We start from the raw sequence: 20,924 nt of genomic DNA on the forward strand, positions 1-20,924 counted from the left end.
TGATTTAAAACTGTTTTGGAATACTCAGATAAGCATATGTTTAGAAATTGATTTACGGTTTTGAAGAACCCAGGAGCACAAAAAGCTGGTGTGAGCTGAAATGCCCATCCCTAATTATAACACCAGTCTGTAGTGTGAAAATTCCAATCCATGATAAAGCCATAATGATCAGTGGCAATAAACAGGGCTTACAGCAGAGCATGTTCCCTTAGAGGGAACACCTTAGTAGCCCAGTAGGGACTTTTCATTCTGTTGTTTACATTGGCAGTGAAAAGAGAGCACCACCCTGAAATGCTTGAGAGCCTAATCACAGGAAGTACCTTCCTAGCAAAGAAGGAGGATCATGTTGACAGGGACCATCTCTGGGCAGAAATCTCATAAAATTCTGCAGTCTTCCATTCAAAGTCTGACTCAAAAAATTTGCTGAATGGCCTCAGTCTTTATTTTTCATAGTCGTAGGGGATAGCCAGAACTTCCCAGGATATACAGAGCACATCTGTTCTAAGATGTTTGTGCAAACCTGCTTTTTTCTCCCCTCAGAAACTCTGCTACCTAAGCTTGACAATTCCCTCAAAAATCTCATTATTTTAAAAGAAACATTTTCTCAAAGCCCCTTCAGCCCAGGACAGACTGTCTAATCAGAGGGTTGGAGAGAACAATATGAAAGTCATGGGTTTAAAACACTGCACAGGTGTTTGCATGTTCCAAGTGACTATATCCACCACTGGTATGGCCTTGTCTAGCTTCTCCACAAAAAATCAGAGCGTCTTGATATCATTTTGACATAGGTTTCAGACTGAGGTTGCAGTTCCACTGTCCCTGCACCAACAAGTCTGGTGCTTTCTTCACTTATTCCCCAGCAGTGATCCCAAGTGTTTGGCCAGGTTCCTTGGACTGGGTATGAGCTGTGGGCTTTAAGCACAGTCTTGTGTTTAATTTCATTCTCAGTGCCCAGGTACTTCCAGGAGATATTCTTGTTCTATGCACAAACTCACCTGAGTGACACAGCAGCAGTGGCGCTTCTGTTCCTAAAGACTCCTGGGTTGTGAAATACTCGTTGATCCAAAAATGACCCTTTGAAACTTAGCAGGCAAAAGGACTTGCAGGGCAGGAATGTATAGGGCTGGAAAAGGAGAAAGCAAAAGAAAACTGCTCTTAGAGACCCTTCAGGCACAGTCCCCTGCATTTGCTTTCCTGCTAAGAATCCCTCTTTCTGTATAGGAGGTGAGTTGCTACAAACTGTAGTTGAGCCTGCCAGAGATTTTTCATCTGCATTTTTTTGCCAATATGCATTTTGAATTTTCTGTCAAGATTGCAGGCAGAAATAATGCTTATTTGCCAACACTCATAATTTTCTGTGGCAGATCTCCAAGATAAGAGGAGCTTTTGTCCAGCTTTTGTCCTGTATACCGTGTTGCACTGCAATTCTCCCCATGTTCCTTTTTGTAATGGTGCTTAAACTTGCAGTCTTTGGACTGGCACAGGTAGAACTGGTAGAATTGTTTGTTTGAAATACTAATTGCTTGAAATTTCAACCATGGATATGCTGGGGAGCTGTTCACAAATCATACCTTGTTTTCTTTGGCATTGCCAGAAAGACAGCTTTTTAGTGTTTTGTTTTTTTTCTCCATGGTGCCAGTTTTTTGTAAACAGCTTGCTTTGACTTTTCTCCTCTATATATATTGGCAGCACCACAGCCAGGTCATCTGGCACTTTGCTGTCTGCCTGAAACATTTGATATGTGAGGTTAGGACACATAGTTTTTGTCTAAAAGGCACTGGTGCCAAAACTGTTCTAAAGGGTCATAGGTGGACTTGCAAACAGGCAGGAGTTTTCTAAAAGCTAAGGGAGAGTAAATTATTTGATTCCATGAATGCAGCTTGCATTCTGTAGTAAGTAAAGTAGTCAAGGACTAGTTCCCTTTGACCAAACAGATTTGGCTCATTGAGAATAGCTACCAACATCCAGCAAGAGACTCAGTCCAGCTCATAACTGTGCCACCATATGCAGCATGTGTTGCGGGCAACTCTTACCTAGAGGACAAAGTGAAAGGGATTATTCATCATGCCAGCACTGGGAAGGAGAAGAATCTTATGGATGCAAATTACTTTGTTTAAACTCTCAGTGGAACCCCTTCGAGTGGCAGTGATCAGGATCATCTGCTTCACAGCCCTGTTCCCTGGCAGATGCTGTGGTGTGCTGGACAGCTGGGGTAGCTCCCTAATTTCTATGGGTACAGGGGAGTGGGGTGGGGAGAGAGGGGGAGAGAGAGATGACAGCAGGTCACCTTTGCACTCAGGTCTGTTTACATCCCAGCATTGATGCCATTAGAGGTGAGTCTGACATGGATGATAACTCCTGGCTCTCCCAGCCAACTCCTGCTGTACAGCCTGACCTGTACTGAGATGTAAACTGTGCCCAAGCATCAGTGGGCATAATAAGCAGCATGGAGGACAGGGGGACTTTAAGAGGTCACAGGTGTTTTTTGTTTGGATCTGTCGGTCACCAAAACTTGCAGTATCTGGAGCAGTCCCAGACACACAAGACAATGCACATGTCCATCCCCAGCCCTTGGACTGGGCTGCTTGCTAGTAACTATTAGCAGTTGTATTGCAGAGCACCGTGACAGCACCAGAGCCCTGGTGTCTGTACAGACTTGTCTCTGAGCAGAGGTACACAGCTGTCTACAGCTGCTGAAAAGTCCCACTCCTCCTGTCTACATGGTAATAATAAAAGCAGCAAGCCCAAGTCTTCAGCCACTTCCTCACAGTTGCTGTGCCCCACCAGAACAGTCCAGCCCAAAGTCTCTGGGCCAGTACAATTCAGTTTGTCCTGCACTGTTGAGGATCAGTGTTTTATAATACTCCATAATGTGAAGCTATACCTTTATTGTGGATGTTGTTATTATTTGCACTTAGAAGCTCTGTGGAATGCTGTATTATGCCAGAAGAAGAGAGGAGGGGCAGTCCTTAGCTGGTACAATCTTTACATTAATGAGTACAAAAAGCCAAGACTCTTGATCACTGAAATATCCTGGGACCTGGGAGATGGAGTTAGCAATGTTTTTTTGCATCCTGACATTACTCACCTCCCTGCACCCCAAAAAAGATGATCAGTTCCCGACAAGACTTTTATTCATGCCTGAGGTTACTCATGGTGAGTTTCCCAAGTGATGTGCAAACCATGGACTCAGGGCATTGAGTCAAAGGGGTGACTCAGGAGGCTCTGGTTGGTTCAGTGACTGCCTGGCTGCCTTGTGTAAAACCAAGGCATGGAGGGAACTACAGTTGCTATACAGAAATAGGTGTGGCTTCTTCTTCCTTGTGCAAACCATCCTTGTGTGGGCCTGCACTATTCCAATTGGCTTCTTGGCTGATTCACTGGTTGTGTAATTTATGTGTCGATCAAGATAGATTTATCAGACCAATGTGCACCTTATTCTGTGCTCCACAGCTCCCTTTGAAGTTGACAGTGACAAGTTATCATAACTTATCTGTTTCTAAACCATGAACACTCCTTAAGCTTTTAGAGAATGGCCACGACAAAATGAGCTGGTTCAGCTTTGAGAACCTTTGTCTTTGGACTCCCCTTGCAGAGTAAGAAGTGATTCAGATGTGCTGTAGCACAGCCCACCTCTAGGAGCAGTGAATGTGCAGGGTAGAGTTCTGCCTCATCTTCTCAACTTTTTTTGTGCTAGCATCAGGTACCATAAACTCTTGGAGCATCTCTCGCCAGGAAAACGGTGCTGCCTTCAACTGTGATTTGATCTCTCTAACTGCCAGACTGAGGCATCAGCTGAAAGCTCGGTGCCTCTGCAGCTTCTTGTTGTGCTGGGAGCAGGAAAAGCAGCAAATTCTGCATCTGGGGGAACATTCCCAGGTACACCCAACAGGAGCATGTCTCTATCTCAGCAGACTTCTACACCTTCTACAAGTAAAATTGAGCAGTACCCATGTGGGATGGGAGGACGGTGATTGTTACTCCAGGAGGAGTTCACAGTGCCTCACCTTCTCTAACCACCAGTCCACACACAGCTGTTAGTGCAGGAGTGGCAGCTGGTGACCTGAAGCTGGGTCTGCTGCAGTTCTTTGCACTGTAGTTCTGTGCCACTAGACATCTGACTTTCAGTGACGCTGAGTATCTGAGGCAATCACTGACTACAGTAAAAGGTGAAGCATCTCAGGACCTCTCTAAGTTACATCTTTGATGTTGACACTTGCCCAGTAGGGACCTGAGTGAACTAATCAGTGTGCTTCAACAAGCAATACCCTCAACTCCATCTTCTCTTATATTGTCCCTGTTAAATGTGAAGTCAGTTCTCAAGAGGTTCTCAAGATGTGATTTATTTTCAGTTTCCTTTTAAGTAACCTTCATGTTATACTGTACCTCCACCTTCTTTAATTTTCCAGTGAGAAATTGGCAAAATGACTCATGAAGAGATGCTCCTAGAGCACTTTGTTCTCAATAAACATTAAACCAGAATCTTTGTCTCTACAGCATTGCAGGGATTAAAACACTGTAATTTTCTTATTTTATCAAAATCACGATGCCTACATTTTGTTTCTCTATAGATAAGGAAAACTAGTAGACAGAGGTAAAGAAGGGAGGAAATTTCTCCAGTCTTGAGAAGTTTGTCTGAAAATATGAGGTCCTGTCTCTTACTCCAGTGAAGTCTGTGTGGCATTCCAGTAAGTCTCTCTCATTCTGATAGGTTTTACAGAGCTAGAATGGCCCATTGCATTCATTGCTGTCTTTCTTTGAGCAACTTGTGTGTCTGAAGCACACACTGGATTGTGCTGAAAGTGAATGTAAAATAAGATTAATGAAGTGCAGGTTTAAGGTGCAGTTGGTGATAAGAGGGACAGTTTTTTCTCATGTTCAAAGGACATGAAGTTCAGAAAGCTAAAGCCACTTTTATCCTTTTGGTCAAGGCTTAAAGCCAAGCCAGTTTGACCAGGTCTCAGGCTGAGTTCTGCACCTCTTAATGACTTAATTACCACATGCATCTTGTTTAGACAACTAAGTGTTCTTTGATTAATGTTCCAAAAGCAGAGTAATAGATGCTTCCTGCATGCAGGGAAGAAATTATGCTGCATAAAAATATCTGTCTGACTGAAGATAAACATAAATACAAGGTCTGGGATTTAGGAGATGCATTGATCAATTCTGAAGAAGTCTTGAGTGGACTGCAGTGCTGTAGAGCAGCCATGTCCCTACACACCTTTGAAAATTTCCAATATGGACCTTAAAGGACTAGGGTGCCATCTTGACAGTACAAGGCTGCACCCCCTCAAAAGGTGTGGGCAAAAATCCAAATGAAGTGTTAAGCTCTTTCCTATTCAGCAGAACAAATCTGTTAAAATCTGTATAGGGTGAGAAAAGCCAAGGTGAATTCTGATTCTTACAAGGAAGCACAGGGCACTGAATGGCACTGTTACATTCAGCAGGAGGAAAAATCTTTACACAAGGTGTAGTTAAGCTATGAAAATCTTCACTGTATGACACTGTACAGACTAAAATGTACAGATTCAAAAACTAATTGGACAAATTAATGGAAAACCATCTGTCAAAGAATGGCTGCAGTGCTATTGCTTTTGACTGTACACCAGGAGAATATCTCCATGTGCTTGTCCTGTTCATCTGGTGCTTCCATGGCTGTTACAATGACCTGTGGCTAGAAAGCAGGGTCATGAGCTGGGTGGAGGTTTGCTTTGACCCACCATGGCTGCCCTTCTGCTTCAGTTCCTATTCGGTGAGAAGTTTGCAGGTATATACGGTAGAAATTTTGTTCCTTGCTCAGTTTGTGTTATTTATTCATATTGCTGTCTTCTGAATGGAGCATAAATATCTATGGGGTTGGCAAACACTTCAAATCACTGACTTGAGTTGTTTTCAGCCAGTTTGCTGTAGCTGGTAGTTCAGCCCCTCGTATTTGCAAGCAGCAGAATATGCTTAGCTTGCAGGCAGCTTTACAGTGGCATCAGCAGGTGCTGTGTAATCTCCTGCAAGAAAATGCCCTGACAGATCTCAGATCACGTATCAGAAAGTACTGCTATACGTGTTCCGTGACATAAGCCTTTAATATCTTTGTCTGGGATCTTAATAGTTAATCTACCTGAGCAAGTAGGAAGGAGCATTTTTTCTTTCAATACATTTTGATTCCTGGAGGCAGATCTTTTTTTCAGTGAGTGTCAGATAATTTGAAAGGTAGGGTGAGGCAGGAAACCACGACACGCCTTTGTTGGGACTTGTATAAGAGCACGGGAATAGAAAAGCAAAAGGGCAAGAATAAAACAGGTTGAGTAAAGAAGAGGTGAACATTTTTGGATGATCACTCAGGTTCTGCACACCTTTGGAAGGACATGATATAAAGTGTAGGTGGCAAATTTTTGGTAGAAGGGAAGCAGTTGAGGAGAAAAATAGATTTTCATTTCAGTAACCAGAGCACCCCAGGTAAGTTACATTACTAAAACAAAAAGGCAGAAAAAGGTTTTGTTTATTTTCTGTCTTCCAGATTCCTTTAAGAACAAGGCTGACTTCTCAGGCAGTATAGAGGAGGTGTTATAGTTTTCTTGGGTAATGCAATAGAAAAATAAGTTTGCATGAGGGCTGGGTTGTTTTGGCTTTGTTTTTCAGTGAATACTTATTCTTTTGCAGTGAGTATCCAGTGAAAGGTGTTTACCTGCTGGGAGAAATGAAATGTGAAGCCAAATTATGCGCACATTATAATGCGATTTGTGAAACCACCACAAAATAGATAAAGTTTAGCTGAATGTTCTCTGTTCCATAAGGGTACCAGCATGGTGAAATACAGATCATCTGTTGGCTGTTTTTAAAACTGAGCAGATCTGGATTGTGCTGGAGGAGTAATGATTGTAAATTGGAGTTTCAGATGGTGGGTGCAGGGTGTAATATTAAGAAATTAGTCTCTAGTCCTGAGAATGCCTGGAACTGCTTCTGAGTGAAAGTTGGTGTTGCCATGGACAAACTTTGCTTTGTCTCAAATAAGTGGGTTTATTATCAGCAGTGACTCATTGATTAGGTACTTTGTGCTGTATTTTTGTCATAGAAAATTATGAGGTGTTTTGGTCACAATAAGTCAGAAAAGTGTGATTTGAGAATCAGTTTGAATCTTTTCTACAGTAGGTTCAGCAATTTGAATGTAGTTGCATAAAGTAAAAGATTTGCATTTTCATGTCTTTAGACTGACTTGAGTGACTTTGGGGAAGTTACTTGTCCTTCTGTGACTAGTTGCTTCATTTGTGAAATGGTGACAGCAGATCTTTCCCGTTCTGCAAACACTTTTTTTATTATTACCAGATTGTTTGTCTCCTTTTCTGTGCCAGAGCCAAGAAGCCTGTGCAGGTCAGAATGGCCTATTTCTCTTTGAGTAGCACAGTTGAGTGGGGATGGCGAGGACACATTTTTGAGAGGAGGGTGTCTGGCTGAGCCGAGTGAAGTTTGGGCAGTGTTGTTGCTTGTGCTCTGGGATGTGAGCACATATTGGTGTTAAAGAAGCCAGGACAGGTTGTGGACAGGGCAGAATTTGGTTCTTATAGCATTTCTGAGCTTTGGCTGGGCATCTAACCTGCTTCTCTGGCATTTGCATAATTTCAGTTTACAAAATGAGCAGATTTGGAAGTATGATTTGGTCTATTTGATTCTGACTGTATTGGTTTTGGTAAAATGACTGGAAAGGAACAGCTTTTAGAGCAGAATGAGAAGGTCACATTCCTGGTCTGTGGAGTAAAAGAGGTAAGGGATCATTTTTTAACCAGTTCTTTTAGTTCCAGGCCAGTGGCACCTGAAAGGCTGGGTTAAGAGGAAGGGGCACTCTAAAAGACATGTGATATGATGGGAGACATAGTGGAATCATTGGGAGGCATCTGCTGAGTGTCAGAGTATTCACGATCAAAAAGTTCTGCAGACATTAAATATGAATAATCTCAGCACCTGCTGGTGCCTCTTTCTCCTAATGGAGTGTCTCACAGCAGGAACCTCTGGAGAGAGGAGAAAGCTGAAAAAATGTGCTGTGAGCACCAACAGCATTGTGAGATGAAAACTGTGAGAGCATTGTGGAGAGATAAAAGTATCTGAAATATTCTTGCTTTTGTTTTTCCACCAAAGGACACATTGTGGCTATTCCACTCACCTTTGAAAAATGTGAATAATAAACTTTATTGCCATTACATACAATACCTAGATTCTAAAATATTAAGAGGAGGTTGAATATCCCATCTCAGAATGGCTTAGTGTCCTTACCAGTGTGCCGTACTGCAGTGAAGTGAAACGGGAGCTGCAAGAGGTACCCAATATTGTCAAGCTTTTGTGGAAAGCACAGATCTGAGCATGTCTTGCAGTGCTGGGCAGTTATTACTATCCTGCTTCCAATGCTGTACAGACAAGAAGAAGCCTGCACAAGTGTGACAGTGCCAGACCTCTCCTGGTTCCTAGTGCCAATAATGGCTGAAAGTTCTCTGTTTCTGTGGGTGCCACAAGCACACTACAACCCCTGAACTTATGTAAAAGGGTCCTATAGGGTTGCTGTCTTATCTTCCTGCACTGTTTGAGTGACTCCACAAGTTGGTGCATGTCACTCAGAGATGAATGCAAGTGACTTCTCTGATTCAACAGCGCCATTGCTGTGCTACAGACATAGCCCACAGCTATGCCTTTATGACTCCAGATAGGAGCTGGGGAGATGAGTCAGGCCTGGCAGGTAACGCAAATACAGCACAGTCAGCCTGCTGGCGTCCATGTGCCAAGCACACAGGCAAAGACATTGTGTGCTGGGGCCAGGCTGTGGCATGCACTGCTCCAAAGATGGGCTTTACCCTGTTTTTTTTTTTTCTAATTGGTATCACAGCAAGATGCTTCTCTTTCTCAAGGAAAGGCAAAGATGCAGCACCATGGTGGTGCTGGCCTCTTCCAGCATCCATACCCAGCACCACCTCCCAATAGCAGAGAGAAAGTGAAGTTCTGGGGCTACAAAGTAGTAGGAAAGCAGTTTCCAAATACAAAACTGTGCTCCTTGCCAAAACCACTGATAAAGCCACAGTGCTGACATCTAGACAACAGCTTCCAACATCTGTTCTTAGGAAGAGATCTTGAAAGATGCTTCCACTGTTGATGCAGTAAGGAAGAGTAACAGAGATAATGCCTTTCCTTGGAGTGAATGACCAGAAACCCTTCTGCTGCAGGGGACTTCTATCCTGCTGGAGGAGGAACTCTCCTAATGCATATAGCTCCAATCTTGCATTTGCCTTGGAATCAGCACTTTGGATAATCCCTTGGAAATCCCTAGTGTTAGCAAGCATTGTAAGGGTTGAGCAGCAACCTGCTGCCACCAGGTTGTGTAAGGACTTGCATGTGACCTCAGGGTCCCCCACTTACCAGCCTGTTAGACAAGCTCAGGATCAGCAGTGCAGAGTGAGGGCTGTGGGCACTGTGGTGTTCTCTGCAAAGTGCGGATGAGTCTGTCACGGGGGGCTAAAGTGGCTTGGCTGGCACTGTGCCTTCTACACTCAAATTGTTCCTGAACAGCTCTGAGAGTAGCAGGAGCTGCTCAAAGACAGAATTGAATCTGAATGTCAGATATTCCTGCAGATTCTCTGCTGCGTCTTGCCTTGCAGTCATTATTTATGCCTGAGCAGTACAAGCATAACATCAATGGGGCTGCAGTTTACAGAAGAGTAGGAAGAATCATGAGGATCAAACTCAAATGGTAGCAGAACTGGGGGGCATGGTCTTGTGTTCTGCATCAAGCTGGGCTTTAAAACTTGAAAGGAATTTTGCCCAAAGCTTTTTTAGACTCAGCCTTTTAAATGTATTGGTTTTGGTACAGCTGGACCTTCAGTTTTAAGGAGGAGACTTCAAATGCAGTGAAGGGTTTTGACCTATGGTGAGCTTGTGTGTAAATTAAAATCTCTTCCTTCTCATTTTCTGTGGCTGCACCAGATGAAATGTTATCTTAGAGACTAGGAGTGAGCAGTTGTGTGGTTCCTTCTGAGAGAAGTGTTTTCTAGATCACATCTCTTTTCCACAATCATGTTTTTTGTGGTATTCCTGCATTGGCAGACAGTTGTACCTCAGCTAGAGATCATAATTTTGACTAGAGAGGGGTCCAAGTCATGAAAAAGAGTGTACATGGCATTCACAGCATTGATTCCCACTCTGTGTACACTGACCTGAGCTGGCATTAAATTAAATGAGATTCCAAAACCTCAGACAGCATCTCCAAACTGCTGCTGCTCTGCCTGTAAAGCAAGATAAAGCACTTCCTACCTTAAGTTCCTTGCTGCCAAAAATAGCTAGTTCAACAGTACCTCCAGTGTTTTTTCTACTTTGCTAAAGTCAGTGCTGTGACTTTAGCATCAATGTACTCTGAGAATGCACTATTACTGTCAGCAGAGCAGCAGTATGTCTGCTGAGGTTTTTCTGTCGGTACTGGCAGAGTGCAGGTAGCTTATTCCTGCAACTTTGTCTGTGCAGTTAATTCTGTACTGTTGAGTCTTGCCCAGAACAGGTGTGTGGGTGTAGTGTTTGGATGCACTGGTTTTCATCAAACATTTATAGGGGCACAGCTGGAGAGCATAATGTAGTCTAGTCTGGAGACCATAATGTAGTGTAGTCTGGATATAAATCCAGGTCTAAACTCCATCACTGAGTGGATTTGCTTCTACTGCTGCTATCTCACCTGCTGGCTTTACAGCCCCTCCTGGTGTTTCCTGCCTTGTGCAGCATCCAGTGTTGTAGGTGTCAGTCCATCAGTAATAATTATATGGCTCTGGAAGGGCACTGTAAACTCCCTGGCGCAGACATCTTCCAGGCAGTCTAGTCCCCATCTGAAGGGAGCAAATTGATGGGACTTGTGGGGAGCTGTTGTCATGTCTTACTCTTCACAGTTGAGTGCAGTCTCTGTTTTCCTTGCAGGTGGCAATGATATGGATTCTATAACAAAGAAAACAAGGCAAGATGGATCAGAAGTTACTGAAAGACGTAAGGAGGATATTTTTAATTTTTATGTCACACCCCAGAAATCCCAGAAGTGGATGGCTACTTCTGCAAGGGATTAAATGCTGACCAGAGGTCCAGTACTAAATTCTCCTTCTGGCCCTGGTGTCTGTGTTGAAGTCAGAATAAGGAATAGAATGGATCAAGATCAGACATTTAGAGATGTGTATCATGACCTGATTGTTTAACCAGATGATTGCCCTGTGGTAGCATTTCTAACTAGTAGTGCAGACATTAGGATGCTGCTCCTTCATCTGATATCCATGCCCTGTGGGGTCTAGAAAATGTTTTGGGGGCTTTCTGTAAGAGGTTAATTTTCTGCTGGCCGTATGAGAATTAACTAGTAGGAAGGAAGCTACTAAGGGGTCTGACCATGGGCTTTGCTGTTACAGCAGCAGCTGTAGTTCAGAAGTGCCCAGAAATTTTACAGGGATCTTGTATATTAAAAAAAATCTTTCATGGGAGTGATGTTCTTAGTCAGAGCTGGAAAGACCTGCAAAGAAACACAGCATTGTATGATAATGAGCCCACAGCCACAGCCCCAGGCAGTGTGGTCTTAAGGGACTTTTATTTAAATGAGTCAGTCTTCTTTGAACAAGTCATATTTTTGCATGGAGAATAAATAGAACATTGATCCATTTTGGCTATATTAACATGCCATTACTTCTGCACCCTTTTCATCCTCAGTTATTACAGAGACTGTAACCACAAGACTGACCTCCTTGCCACCCAGTAAGTAATTCTCAGTCATTGCATTGCTTCTGCTCAGTGTTCTGTGCCTTTCCATGCTGTTTATTTGTCTGCATTATTCCCATCATTTCCATAAATCCCTAGTTGCAGCAGGTCTCAGTACATAAAGATCTGCACCCAAAGGAAAGAGATTTTCAGAAATGCCTCTCTACCAAAATACTTGTTACTGGAGAGGAGTAGTATCTGGGGAGCCATCTGGATATTGTCAGAAACAAAAACACATACTCCACTAAGGCTGAATGACCAGACTCTCCAAAGATTGAAGTCCAGATGTAGAGTCTGCAGTGGTGATTGTCTGCTGGGAGCAAGGATCAAAGGTGATGGGTCTGCAGCCTCCACTGCTGGGGCTGCAGTGGATTATTTTCCCATCCTGTTACCCAGTAGGCAGCAGAGAGTGAATCTTTTCAGGTAATATCAGAGGTCACAGGTCATTTCTACCTCTGTAGAGAAGTACCAAGTAGGGAAGAATCCTCCACAGGCTTTATCCCACCATATCCTTGATTAGGTTGCTGCAGCTGAGTTGGTAAGAAATTGCACCATCACCTCATTTACGATGAGGGTTAACACGAGGATCCTTCAGTCTGTGTATGGAGCAAAACTTGACTACAGACCTGCTGGGTGTGGAGTGTGAATGCTTGTCTGCTCTGCAAAGACCCTTCTCTGCAGCTCTGATCTCTCACCAGCTATGAAGCTGTACTTGTAATTGAGTGTGTGGTCAACTTTGGGTGCTTCCTGCCTTGTCTTGCAGTGTCCTTGCCCTTCTTATCTTCTGCCCGGAGAGAATATCTCATTTTGTGCTCATCTCTTTCAGAAGGAGGGAGCAGCAGTGGGCTCAAAACATCATCCCACACTGGCGGGAGCGGAGTGGAAAAGAGGTCATACACCCATGGAAGCAGCTATGTGACCTCAAGTAAGGAATGAAAGCATTGCCCAGTAGCAAATAGAGAGCAAAGGCAGCAGAAACAGGCTGAGGAGGGATTCGAGGCAGGGAAGTAGGGTGAGCCAGGAGTAAGGAAAACAGGGTTCATGAAAGCAGAAGTGGCAAATACATACACAAAGTGAAAGTATTCCTTCCCTAAAGCTGGGTTTGAGAATGGGTGAGTAAATGTCATAAGTCCCATTTTCCACAGGGAAAACCTAGTTTCGGGAGAACAGCAACAAAAAATGTAATTCCCACTGTTTTTAAGAAGTCATTCTGAAATTGAATTTCCCTTCTTTCAGTTTTTCCAAATCACAGTCTTTCTAACCATTTTTGTTCTAAAGACAGTTTTGATTAATCTTTTTGTTGATCTTGCTGAGGGTAGAATATTATTAAAGAATTTTCTAGAGAATGTTTTCTTGTGTTCATGTGTCCATGGCTTTAGCCCTTTGAACAGTCTGCCAGATTTTCTGGACATGCTAAATCAGTGTTTGCTGCCTGCTCCATAAAACCAGGATTCTTCTCTAACAGCATTCTTTGCCCAACTTTTTGATTGTCCTAGCAAGGGTTTCTAAAGAATAAGCTTCCTAGCCTGGCACACTTCTCTGTGTGAGTGAAGAGCAGTTTGGAAGCTCAAGGAGAGAGTTAGCCATACCAAATAGATCTGACAGGCACCTGCATGCCAGTTACAGTGGTGATTCCAGAGTGTGGAATCACTTTGGCTCAGGCCACAGTTTAAGTAACTCCAGTGAAGATGTCGGTCCAATTGTCTGGACTGGCACCAGTGTGACAACTGAACCCAGTCCTGTAAACTCAGAGAACCATGCAGGATTGCCATCTTCCTTTGATTTCTTTCCAGTGTGTGGAAGAAGAGAAAAGAACCTGAACTTCAGAGATACTGAGTTCTTTCAGTTTCACAGAGCATTCTGTAGTCTCTTCTTTCCCACTTTCTTGCAGTAGTTCTTTCTGCTGAATTAAATGGAAAAGTTACAGAACAAAACAGGTCCTTGTAAAGGGGAAGTTGGCAAGAAAACACTGTTGAGATCCAAAGGACATGCTCTTTTTGCAGGGATGGGTAAACAACATCCAGTTTGACCCTGCTGATCAGCACAGACAGGTTGCCCTTTATCACAGAGCTCCCTTTTTGCTGCACCCTGATCATACTCCATCATTACATTTTGTTCAAGAGTATAAACACATTAGTTATAGCTGCTCAGATCTTTCTCCACAGCATTGATTTGAATTAGGAAGGAAGTTGTTTCCTCTGTCTACATAAAACAGCTACTAATAACCCCCAGCCTGCCTTGGGCCTAATGGACATCTCAATCACTTCTCCAGAAAATGGACTGACTAAGGCATGACTAAGTGACAGTTTGGATAGCTGCTTTATATGGAAGTGGACTCATCTCTGCTTTCCCTAATCTCATAAAATGCATTCTTCAGCACTTTGAGTTTGGTTTAACATTCTCCCAGTTTTTGTAGCCTGTGTCAGGTAACACTTGAGTTTTCAAGTGGATCTATATCCTAAACAAAACCTAGCATCATCCAGAGCTAGATTTGCTCCTGCTCGGAGAAAATGGCTCACTCATCGCCCTAGGCCAGAACCTGGTTTCATGTGTATCATTGACAAGATTTGTTTTGAAACCACAGTGATAACCTATATTCCTCTCTGCACTGAATGCTGAGAACAGCCAGAGTTATACCCAAATATTGTTCTTGTTCATCTCTAGTTATAATACGCCAATGTGAATTTGTCCAGCTCAGAAGACAGTAACATAAAGCACCCAGGGCATTCAGAGTTTACAGCCAGGGCTTCTCTTCCATATGCTGAGGGCATTTTGTTTTAACTATAGGTGGAAGTGGTAGACTGAATTCAACATCATCAACCTCCAGCTACAGACAAGCCCAGTCTCCCAGCTCTACTCTCACCAAATCACCTGGCTCAACATTTGAAAGAAAAACCTATGTCAACCGCCATGCAACATATGAAGGTATCACAGAACATGCCATAGAAGGGACACAGTGTGCAGTGCACTCTGAGATCACATTAATGCAGAATGGTCCCCAACGGCACAAGAATCCCATTGTGGTTTTTGGAGGAAATAAGCCATCAGGGACACAATTTAATGATTAAGTCCTGTTTATCCTAAGAGTAATGCTTATTCCTCAAATGAGTTCTGGCGTATATTTTTTGAAAGACGTTAGCAGCTCTTTCATGTGAAACCTGAATAGCTCTTTTTTTAAATGGAAATGTTTGCTGCCCACTGAGATTAAACAGTTGCCAGGAGGACATGTTTTGAAAGCTTTTAATGACCTTGTGCAAAGTATTAATGAACATCTTTCTGTTCTTTGCAGGGAGCTCCAGTGCCAACTCTTCTCCTGAGTTTTCCAGGAAAGATTTTGGTATGTTCTTTTTAGAGTTGTTCCTCTGAACGTTATGGCAAGGTCATGTGAGTTTATGATTATGAAGGCTGTTTGCACATTGCTGTGTCTTGCTCTACCTATGCTGCCTCTGTATTGGGCAATCAGTGCAGCTCCATGACTTTGGAGGAGTTAATTTGGGATTACATTAAGAGCTGACAGTCAGGTCTCTGGCTGATCATATTCAAAGAGGGACCATTCTGTATATCTGCTACGTTCAGCTGCTTTTGTGATGCTCCCGGTATGACATAGGATGTGGAGAGGAGAAGATAGACATGGGAGACTTCATAGCATGCCCTCCACCCTAAACCCCCACCCCCACATCCTGTCATAGCTGGGAGAACAGCTGCAAGCAAGGAAGTCCAGACTCTTAGGATTTGAGCCATTGCTGGGTATGCTTTTCCAGTAGCTCGTTTCTAGACTTCAGCAAATATATATGGAAAGATGAAGTGGCTATCAAGTGATATATTCACACAGAATATTGTCAGCTGGTATGAGCTTGCCATGTCTAAACTCTTGAGCTGCTGATTTTACTCAGTGAAGATCGTGAAACATTATGATCAGGCCACCTTTTTGGTTCATAGAGGAGGCAGGCTTTCACAATATCCAGCATTGGTCAGTGGGGTAAACAGGCCTATTAACTTCCTTTTGGCCATTTGAAATAGGATATCACCATCTGTGAACAACATTTCTCTGTACAAAAAGAAACAACATCTGGTCCAGAAATGCTAAAGGTGCTGCTGATTCTTTAAGATACCTTATGGCCTAAAGGGGGGCTGGTAAAAACTCTTAGTGGTTCAATTCCCACAGCTGTGCTCCAAGAAAACTTGCTGTCTGAATATGAGCATCCCTGAGCAAGATTGCTGTGTTGATTTTCAGAGCTGTCAGAGTTAGTAAAGACTAATAGTGCTTTTCTCTCATTGCTGTTCACAGCACCCGCGCCTACGAGAGGGAGAAGCCAAAGTCGAGGTGAGTGATGGTGTTCTTTGAGAAGCCTCCTTTTTTTAGTTCAGCATAATTCAGGTGCATCTAATAGGCCTATTCTTTAGCTGGAATCCACCAGTTTATATGTAGAGCAGTCAGATGAGGTAGTGGATCTACACCACTTCAGATGTGAACTGTGTATAAGCAGTTGTTTAAACAAGCTTGGTGTAAAATTTGACCCTAGTGAAAGTCATGGGGGTTTAGGCTGTGTCAGAAAGGAGGATCTACTTGAGAGCCTGGAGGTCTGAGGGCATGGGACATAGAGGTCCCTCTTGTCTGTTCACTGCCATAACCTTAGTCCATCCATGCTCTGGGACCCACCTCTGACATATTTACAGTAATTGCATTCATGCTTCTCCCACTGCAATCTGTCTTGCAAACCATAAAGCCGTACCCTGAAATAATCTCATCCTGGTAGTAAAGAGATGGTGTGGAAATTGTGGACTTACTGTGGTCTGTGTAGCCAGCTCGCTGTAAAGCTTTGCATTGTTTAAATCATTCAGCTCTTCTAATAATTTATTAACAATGTTGGGGAAAGAAGGATTATCTTGGTCTGTGGGAGTGTAATATCTGTTTCCAGTTGCTTGAAGAGGAAACTATAATGTCACTTTATTCGAGTTAATTTTAGCAGTGGGTATAAATCACAACATGGTCTTGCACAGTCCTCCTGCAGGGTGTTACATTTCCAATTATTCTGCCTCAGATCATCACAGTCTCCTCTAACACACTACATACCTGAGCTCCCAGCAGAGCTAGGCCATACATAATAAAGTAGACACCAGAGAATCAGGTCCAGCTTCTCATATTGCTTCAGAAAATAATTCCAATCCATCATCTTCTCCACATGAATGCCAAGATAGTGTTTCTTTTATAGTGCATGCACTGTCAGATTTCATCTTGAGGAGCATGTATCACATGTTCTCACTGGCCACTTTGCTTGTGGGAAGCAAGCTTAAAGGCTTACCCCAGCCAAATCACATTAACTTTGTAGTTTCTTGTGCTGGACAGTAAAGGTCCAGCAAAAGTAAAGTAATAGCATTGGGTACCTGGTGAGAATGTTGGCTGAGAACTGGACTGGTTACATTCAGTGAGTCAAAAGAGAAGTCAGCATGTGCTAAGAGACTAAACCATAGAGCCATTGTAGAGATGTGAATTTTACCCAAAAAGTCATAGGGAATTTCTGTATTTAGTGATCTTCTTTTGAATCTCTAGGTTTTTTGTTCAGAAGGACAATAAAAATAGTATTTGTGATGTGTGGGAACATCAATGTGATCGAGGACTGCATAATTAGACCTTCTGTATTTCTGGCAGCAGCAGCACTTTTGACTTCAACAGAGGCTGTCAATGAGTAAAACATAATTCCTTGGAATTTAAAGTAACAAAATGTGGCTCCAAAACAAAAAGTTACCCAAACCAGTTTGCAAGCAATTCCCATGGGCCTTGAGTACTGCTCAGATCAAGCAGCAAGACAGCAAGGTGGAGCATAGCAAGCAGGAAGAAATTCACTTCAGCCTAAAGATTCATTCCCAGCCCAGGGCACAAATATAACTCTCTCCATATTCATGATCTGCTTTTTATCTTCCCAGAGAGTGAAATACGAGTCCGATTGCAGAGCGCCTCTCCCTCTGGCAGATGTAAGTGCCATGGCTTTTATTCCAGGAGTATCAGGGATAAGATAGAGGGTGTTGCTGCAAGGATTATGTCTTTTCCTGTTAAGAACATTAATTTTGTACCCTTTCTGGACAAGGAGGCATGCTGTGGGTTAGGTGGTGGTCTTGCAAAGATGTAAGATGGTACTTAGTCCCAGAAACATCCTCTGGAGCTTTGTCATTAAGTGGCACCCCCAGAAAGTAACAACTTTATAGACTTGCAGATAAATTCCACAGAATGATTTGCATCCAGAGCCAGATTACAGATCAATGAAACACTGGCTTTTGGGTGACTCTGGACACTTGCTTTTCCTGCTAGGGACAGAGTTGGATGATGTGAAACGTTTGCTGAAAGGAAGTCGATCTGCCAGCTGCAGCCCAACTCGGTCATCATCCGGTACACTCCCAATACCGAAAAAGGCTGTGGTGGAGACAAAGATGGTCACTGAGAGCTCTCAGTCAGGTACTTGGCCTTTAGTAATGTTGCAGTCATTCCAAACAACATTTGCCATAAAAAGTGCTCAGTTGCTAAGAACATCCAGGTAAGAATGCATGGTATCTGTCCCAGACAGTGGTGGCAACGCAGAAAAAGGGTCAGTCTAATTTCCATAAAAATAAGTCCATTTTTTCTGCACCAGCTTCAATTCAGAGGTATTTCTGTCAGAGATAAGAGCTCTAAGCAAATGTGTCTGAGAGTGATTTGATCTCTTATCTCCAAGTGAGATGGAGATAGGACTGAAGACAACATTTCAATGAGTGATTTATTAGCCATACCATTTGATAATAACTCATCAGGAACTGTAGTGACAGGACAAGGGGAATGGCTTCAAACTGAAAGAGGGCAGGTTTAGATCAGATGTTAGGAAGAAATTCTTTACTGTGGGAGTGGTGAGGCATGGGAGCAGGCTGCCCAAAGCAGTTGTGGGTGCCCCATCCCTGGAAGTGTTTCAGGCCAGTATGCAGGAGACTTGCAGCAACCTGGTCTAGTGGGTGGTGTCCCTGCCCATGGCAGGAGGTTGGAACTAGGTGGTCTTCACGGTCCCTTCCAATCCAAACCATTCTGTGATTCCATAATTGGAGTAGTACTTAAAATACTACAATCTTCTTTAGTTATTTATAAGCCTCACCACAGGGCTTGAGGAAGTGGTGTTGACATTCACTCCATTGTTTTCCACCAGTATCCAAGAACAAAGAATATCTTTTGTTCTACTCTTAGCTCCAATCTTGGCTTAAACTGAGAATTTTAGTCCAATACACTAGTGAATCAATCAGCAACATACATGGGAAGCAAAAGCCATACATCTCATGGTGCAGGATGATTTATTAATAGAATGACAGAGGAGTAGATTGTTCTGGTATCATAACATCTACAAGCTATGAAATCTCTTCAAGGTGTTTTGTGAATGATCATGCTATCAGGTCAATCTTTATTCCATTGGTTAAAATTTGTGTGGGTTGTAATCAGATGACATTTGAGGTCGTTATGCCATGTTAACCTGGAGTCATTGTGTTAACACCACAAGGGTAATTGAAATCTGAGTTGCTTGTCATATAAACCTGCAATGCATGCTAAGCCACAAGTCTGGTCTCATTGAAAACCACTTGTGTTTGTTTGGATTTTTACAGTGTCGGGGACATATGACACAACCATACTGAATACTGCCCTTCCTTCATACATGTGGTCCTCCACTCTGCCTGCTGGGTCTTCCCTTGGTGGATACCATAACAGCTCTTCCTTGATCAATGCCATGTCTCACTCCACAGGATCAGGTATGCTCCCTAGGCTGCACAGGCTTGAAGGACGGAACTACTCTGAAAATGGGTCAAAAGCAGTGCCTTTTTTTTGCACAACATGAATTAAAATGATGGAATAATCAAAATGGCAAGGGATATGCTTGAATTTTCTCTGGTTTTCTGTAATTTGGTGCTCTCTGCTTCTGTACTGATTGTATCTGAAAATCCTTCTTTGTGAGGCTTTGTTGTCCTGACTCTCTGGCTCTCACTAAACTTTGATGACAGCTTTATCAATGAGGTCAAGCTCACATTCCCTATAAAAACTAGTTTAGACTCTAATTAATATTGGATTATCCTGGCCCATTGTAAGAATGGCTTATATACTAGAAATGTTTTAAGTAAGTCTTGTGTATGCTTACACCTGGTAAGGCCAATTTATAAATGGGATTCTGGATTTCCCAGTTGCAGAGAAAAAACACAAGAAGCTTTATGATGGCTTACTATTAAAAGCTTTACTTTCTCTAACTGTCACATGATTTAAACTTGTCTGAGGTAGGATTTTCTTCCCCATTGTCAGTTCAGTGAAAGGGCATGTTGTCACAATTTCCAAGGTTTTTCCTCTGTGTAATTATCATGTGTTATCACTAGTTGCATTTCCAAGTTGTCTCTTAATTTCTGGGATTGTGCCACTGATCTTTGGGTGTTGGATTTTGGATTTGAGAGAAGTAATAACATTTCACTTCCTCTTTTGGCAGTTTTTGGTGTTCCAAATAACCTGGCTCCCAGCAATCATACTCTGAATGCGGGCCTGAGCTCTTCCTCTACAGGTCAGATTTTTCTTCTTCACACTTTCACAGCACCCTATTTCTGGCAGACAAGTACAGTGAAATAATACCTATATCCCAGTTTCTCTCCTATTCCTCATCTCAGCATCAGCAGCTTTGTCCCAACTGCCCCAGCTGCAGAAATGTCCATGTAGCCATGAGAGTGGCCTCACAATATAACTCAACATAATGTTTTAAAATGGTCACCATTATTGCCTGAGGACAACAAGAACAATACAGCAAAGTGATCAAAGTTAAAAAACATTCATTGAGGATGATTTCTCTACAGAAATGCTTAGGCCTGTGATGCCTCCAGATATCTGGTGAAATTTGTTGGGAGAGGTCATTATTGTTGTATTTCTGGTTTTGTTTGGGTTTTAGCCAGAATGCCACCTGCACTGCAGGACTCCTATAACCCTCATTGCAATGTTTTTCTTTGCAGTGTTTGGAGTTCAAAACAACCTGGCTCCAAGCTCTTTATCCACGACCCAGAATGCTACAGCAGCCTCTGCAGGTCAGCAACAAAGTAAGCCTAGAGAAAGTGTGAGGGTCACCAATGTGTGCTTCCTTCTCCCATCTTTTCTGTAGTGACTAGAAAGTTCATCTTGACAGAGGCTCCCTCATCACCAT

The 20,924-nt window shown here is 42.9% G+C and overlaps 1 protein-coding gene across 3 annotated transcripts in view; it reads left to right on the forward strand.

The window, feature by feature from the left end:
• The first annotated feature begins 6,267 nt into the window (after positions 1-6,267).
• Positions 6,268-20,924, forward strand: part of COL17A1 (collagen type XVII alpha 1 chain) — a 39,400-nt gene continuing 24,743 nt past the window's right edge. For 2 of the 3 annotated variants that reach the window (XM_085064903.1, XM_085064904.1), the window contains exons 1-12: positions 6,268-6,453; positions 10,933-10,998; positions 11,701-11,745; positions 12,575-12,673; positions 14,536-14,673; positions 15,038-15,085; positions 16,037-16,072; positions 17,674-17,721; positions 18,056-18,199; positions 19,363-19,506; positions 20,226-20,297; positions 20,737-20,820. In XM_085064903.1, the coding sequence (XP_084921029.1) occupies positions 10,944-10,998; positions 11,701-11,745; positions 12,575-12,673; positions 14,536-14,673; positions 15,038-15,085; positions 16,037-16,072; positions 17,674-17,721; positions 18,056-18,199; positions 19,363-19,506; positions 20,226-20,297; positions 20,737-20,820 (913 nt within the window). In that variant the 5' untranslated portion in view covers positions 6,268-6,453; positions 10,933-10,943. The remainder of the gene's footprint in view (positions 6,454-10,932; positions 10,999-11,700; positions 11,746-12,574; positions 12,674-14,535; positions 14,674-15,037; positions 15,086-16,036; positions 16,073-17,673; positions 17,722-18,055; positions 18,200-19,362; positions 19,507-20,225; positions 20,298-20,736; positions 20,821-20,924) is intronic. The other variant, XM_085064905.1, reaches the window with a different exon arrangement.

Source organism: Lichenostomus cassidix, chromosome 6 (assembly GCF_008360975.1).
Source record: "Lichenostomus cassidix isolate B80296 chromosome 6, HeHo_3.0, whole genome shotgun sequence".
NCBI lineage: Eukaryota > Metazoa > Chordata > Aves > Passeriformes > Meliphagidae > Lichenostomus > Lichenostomus cassidix.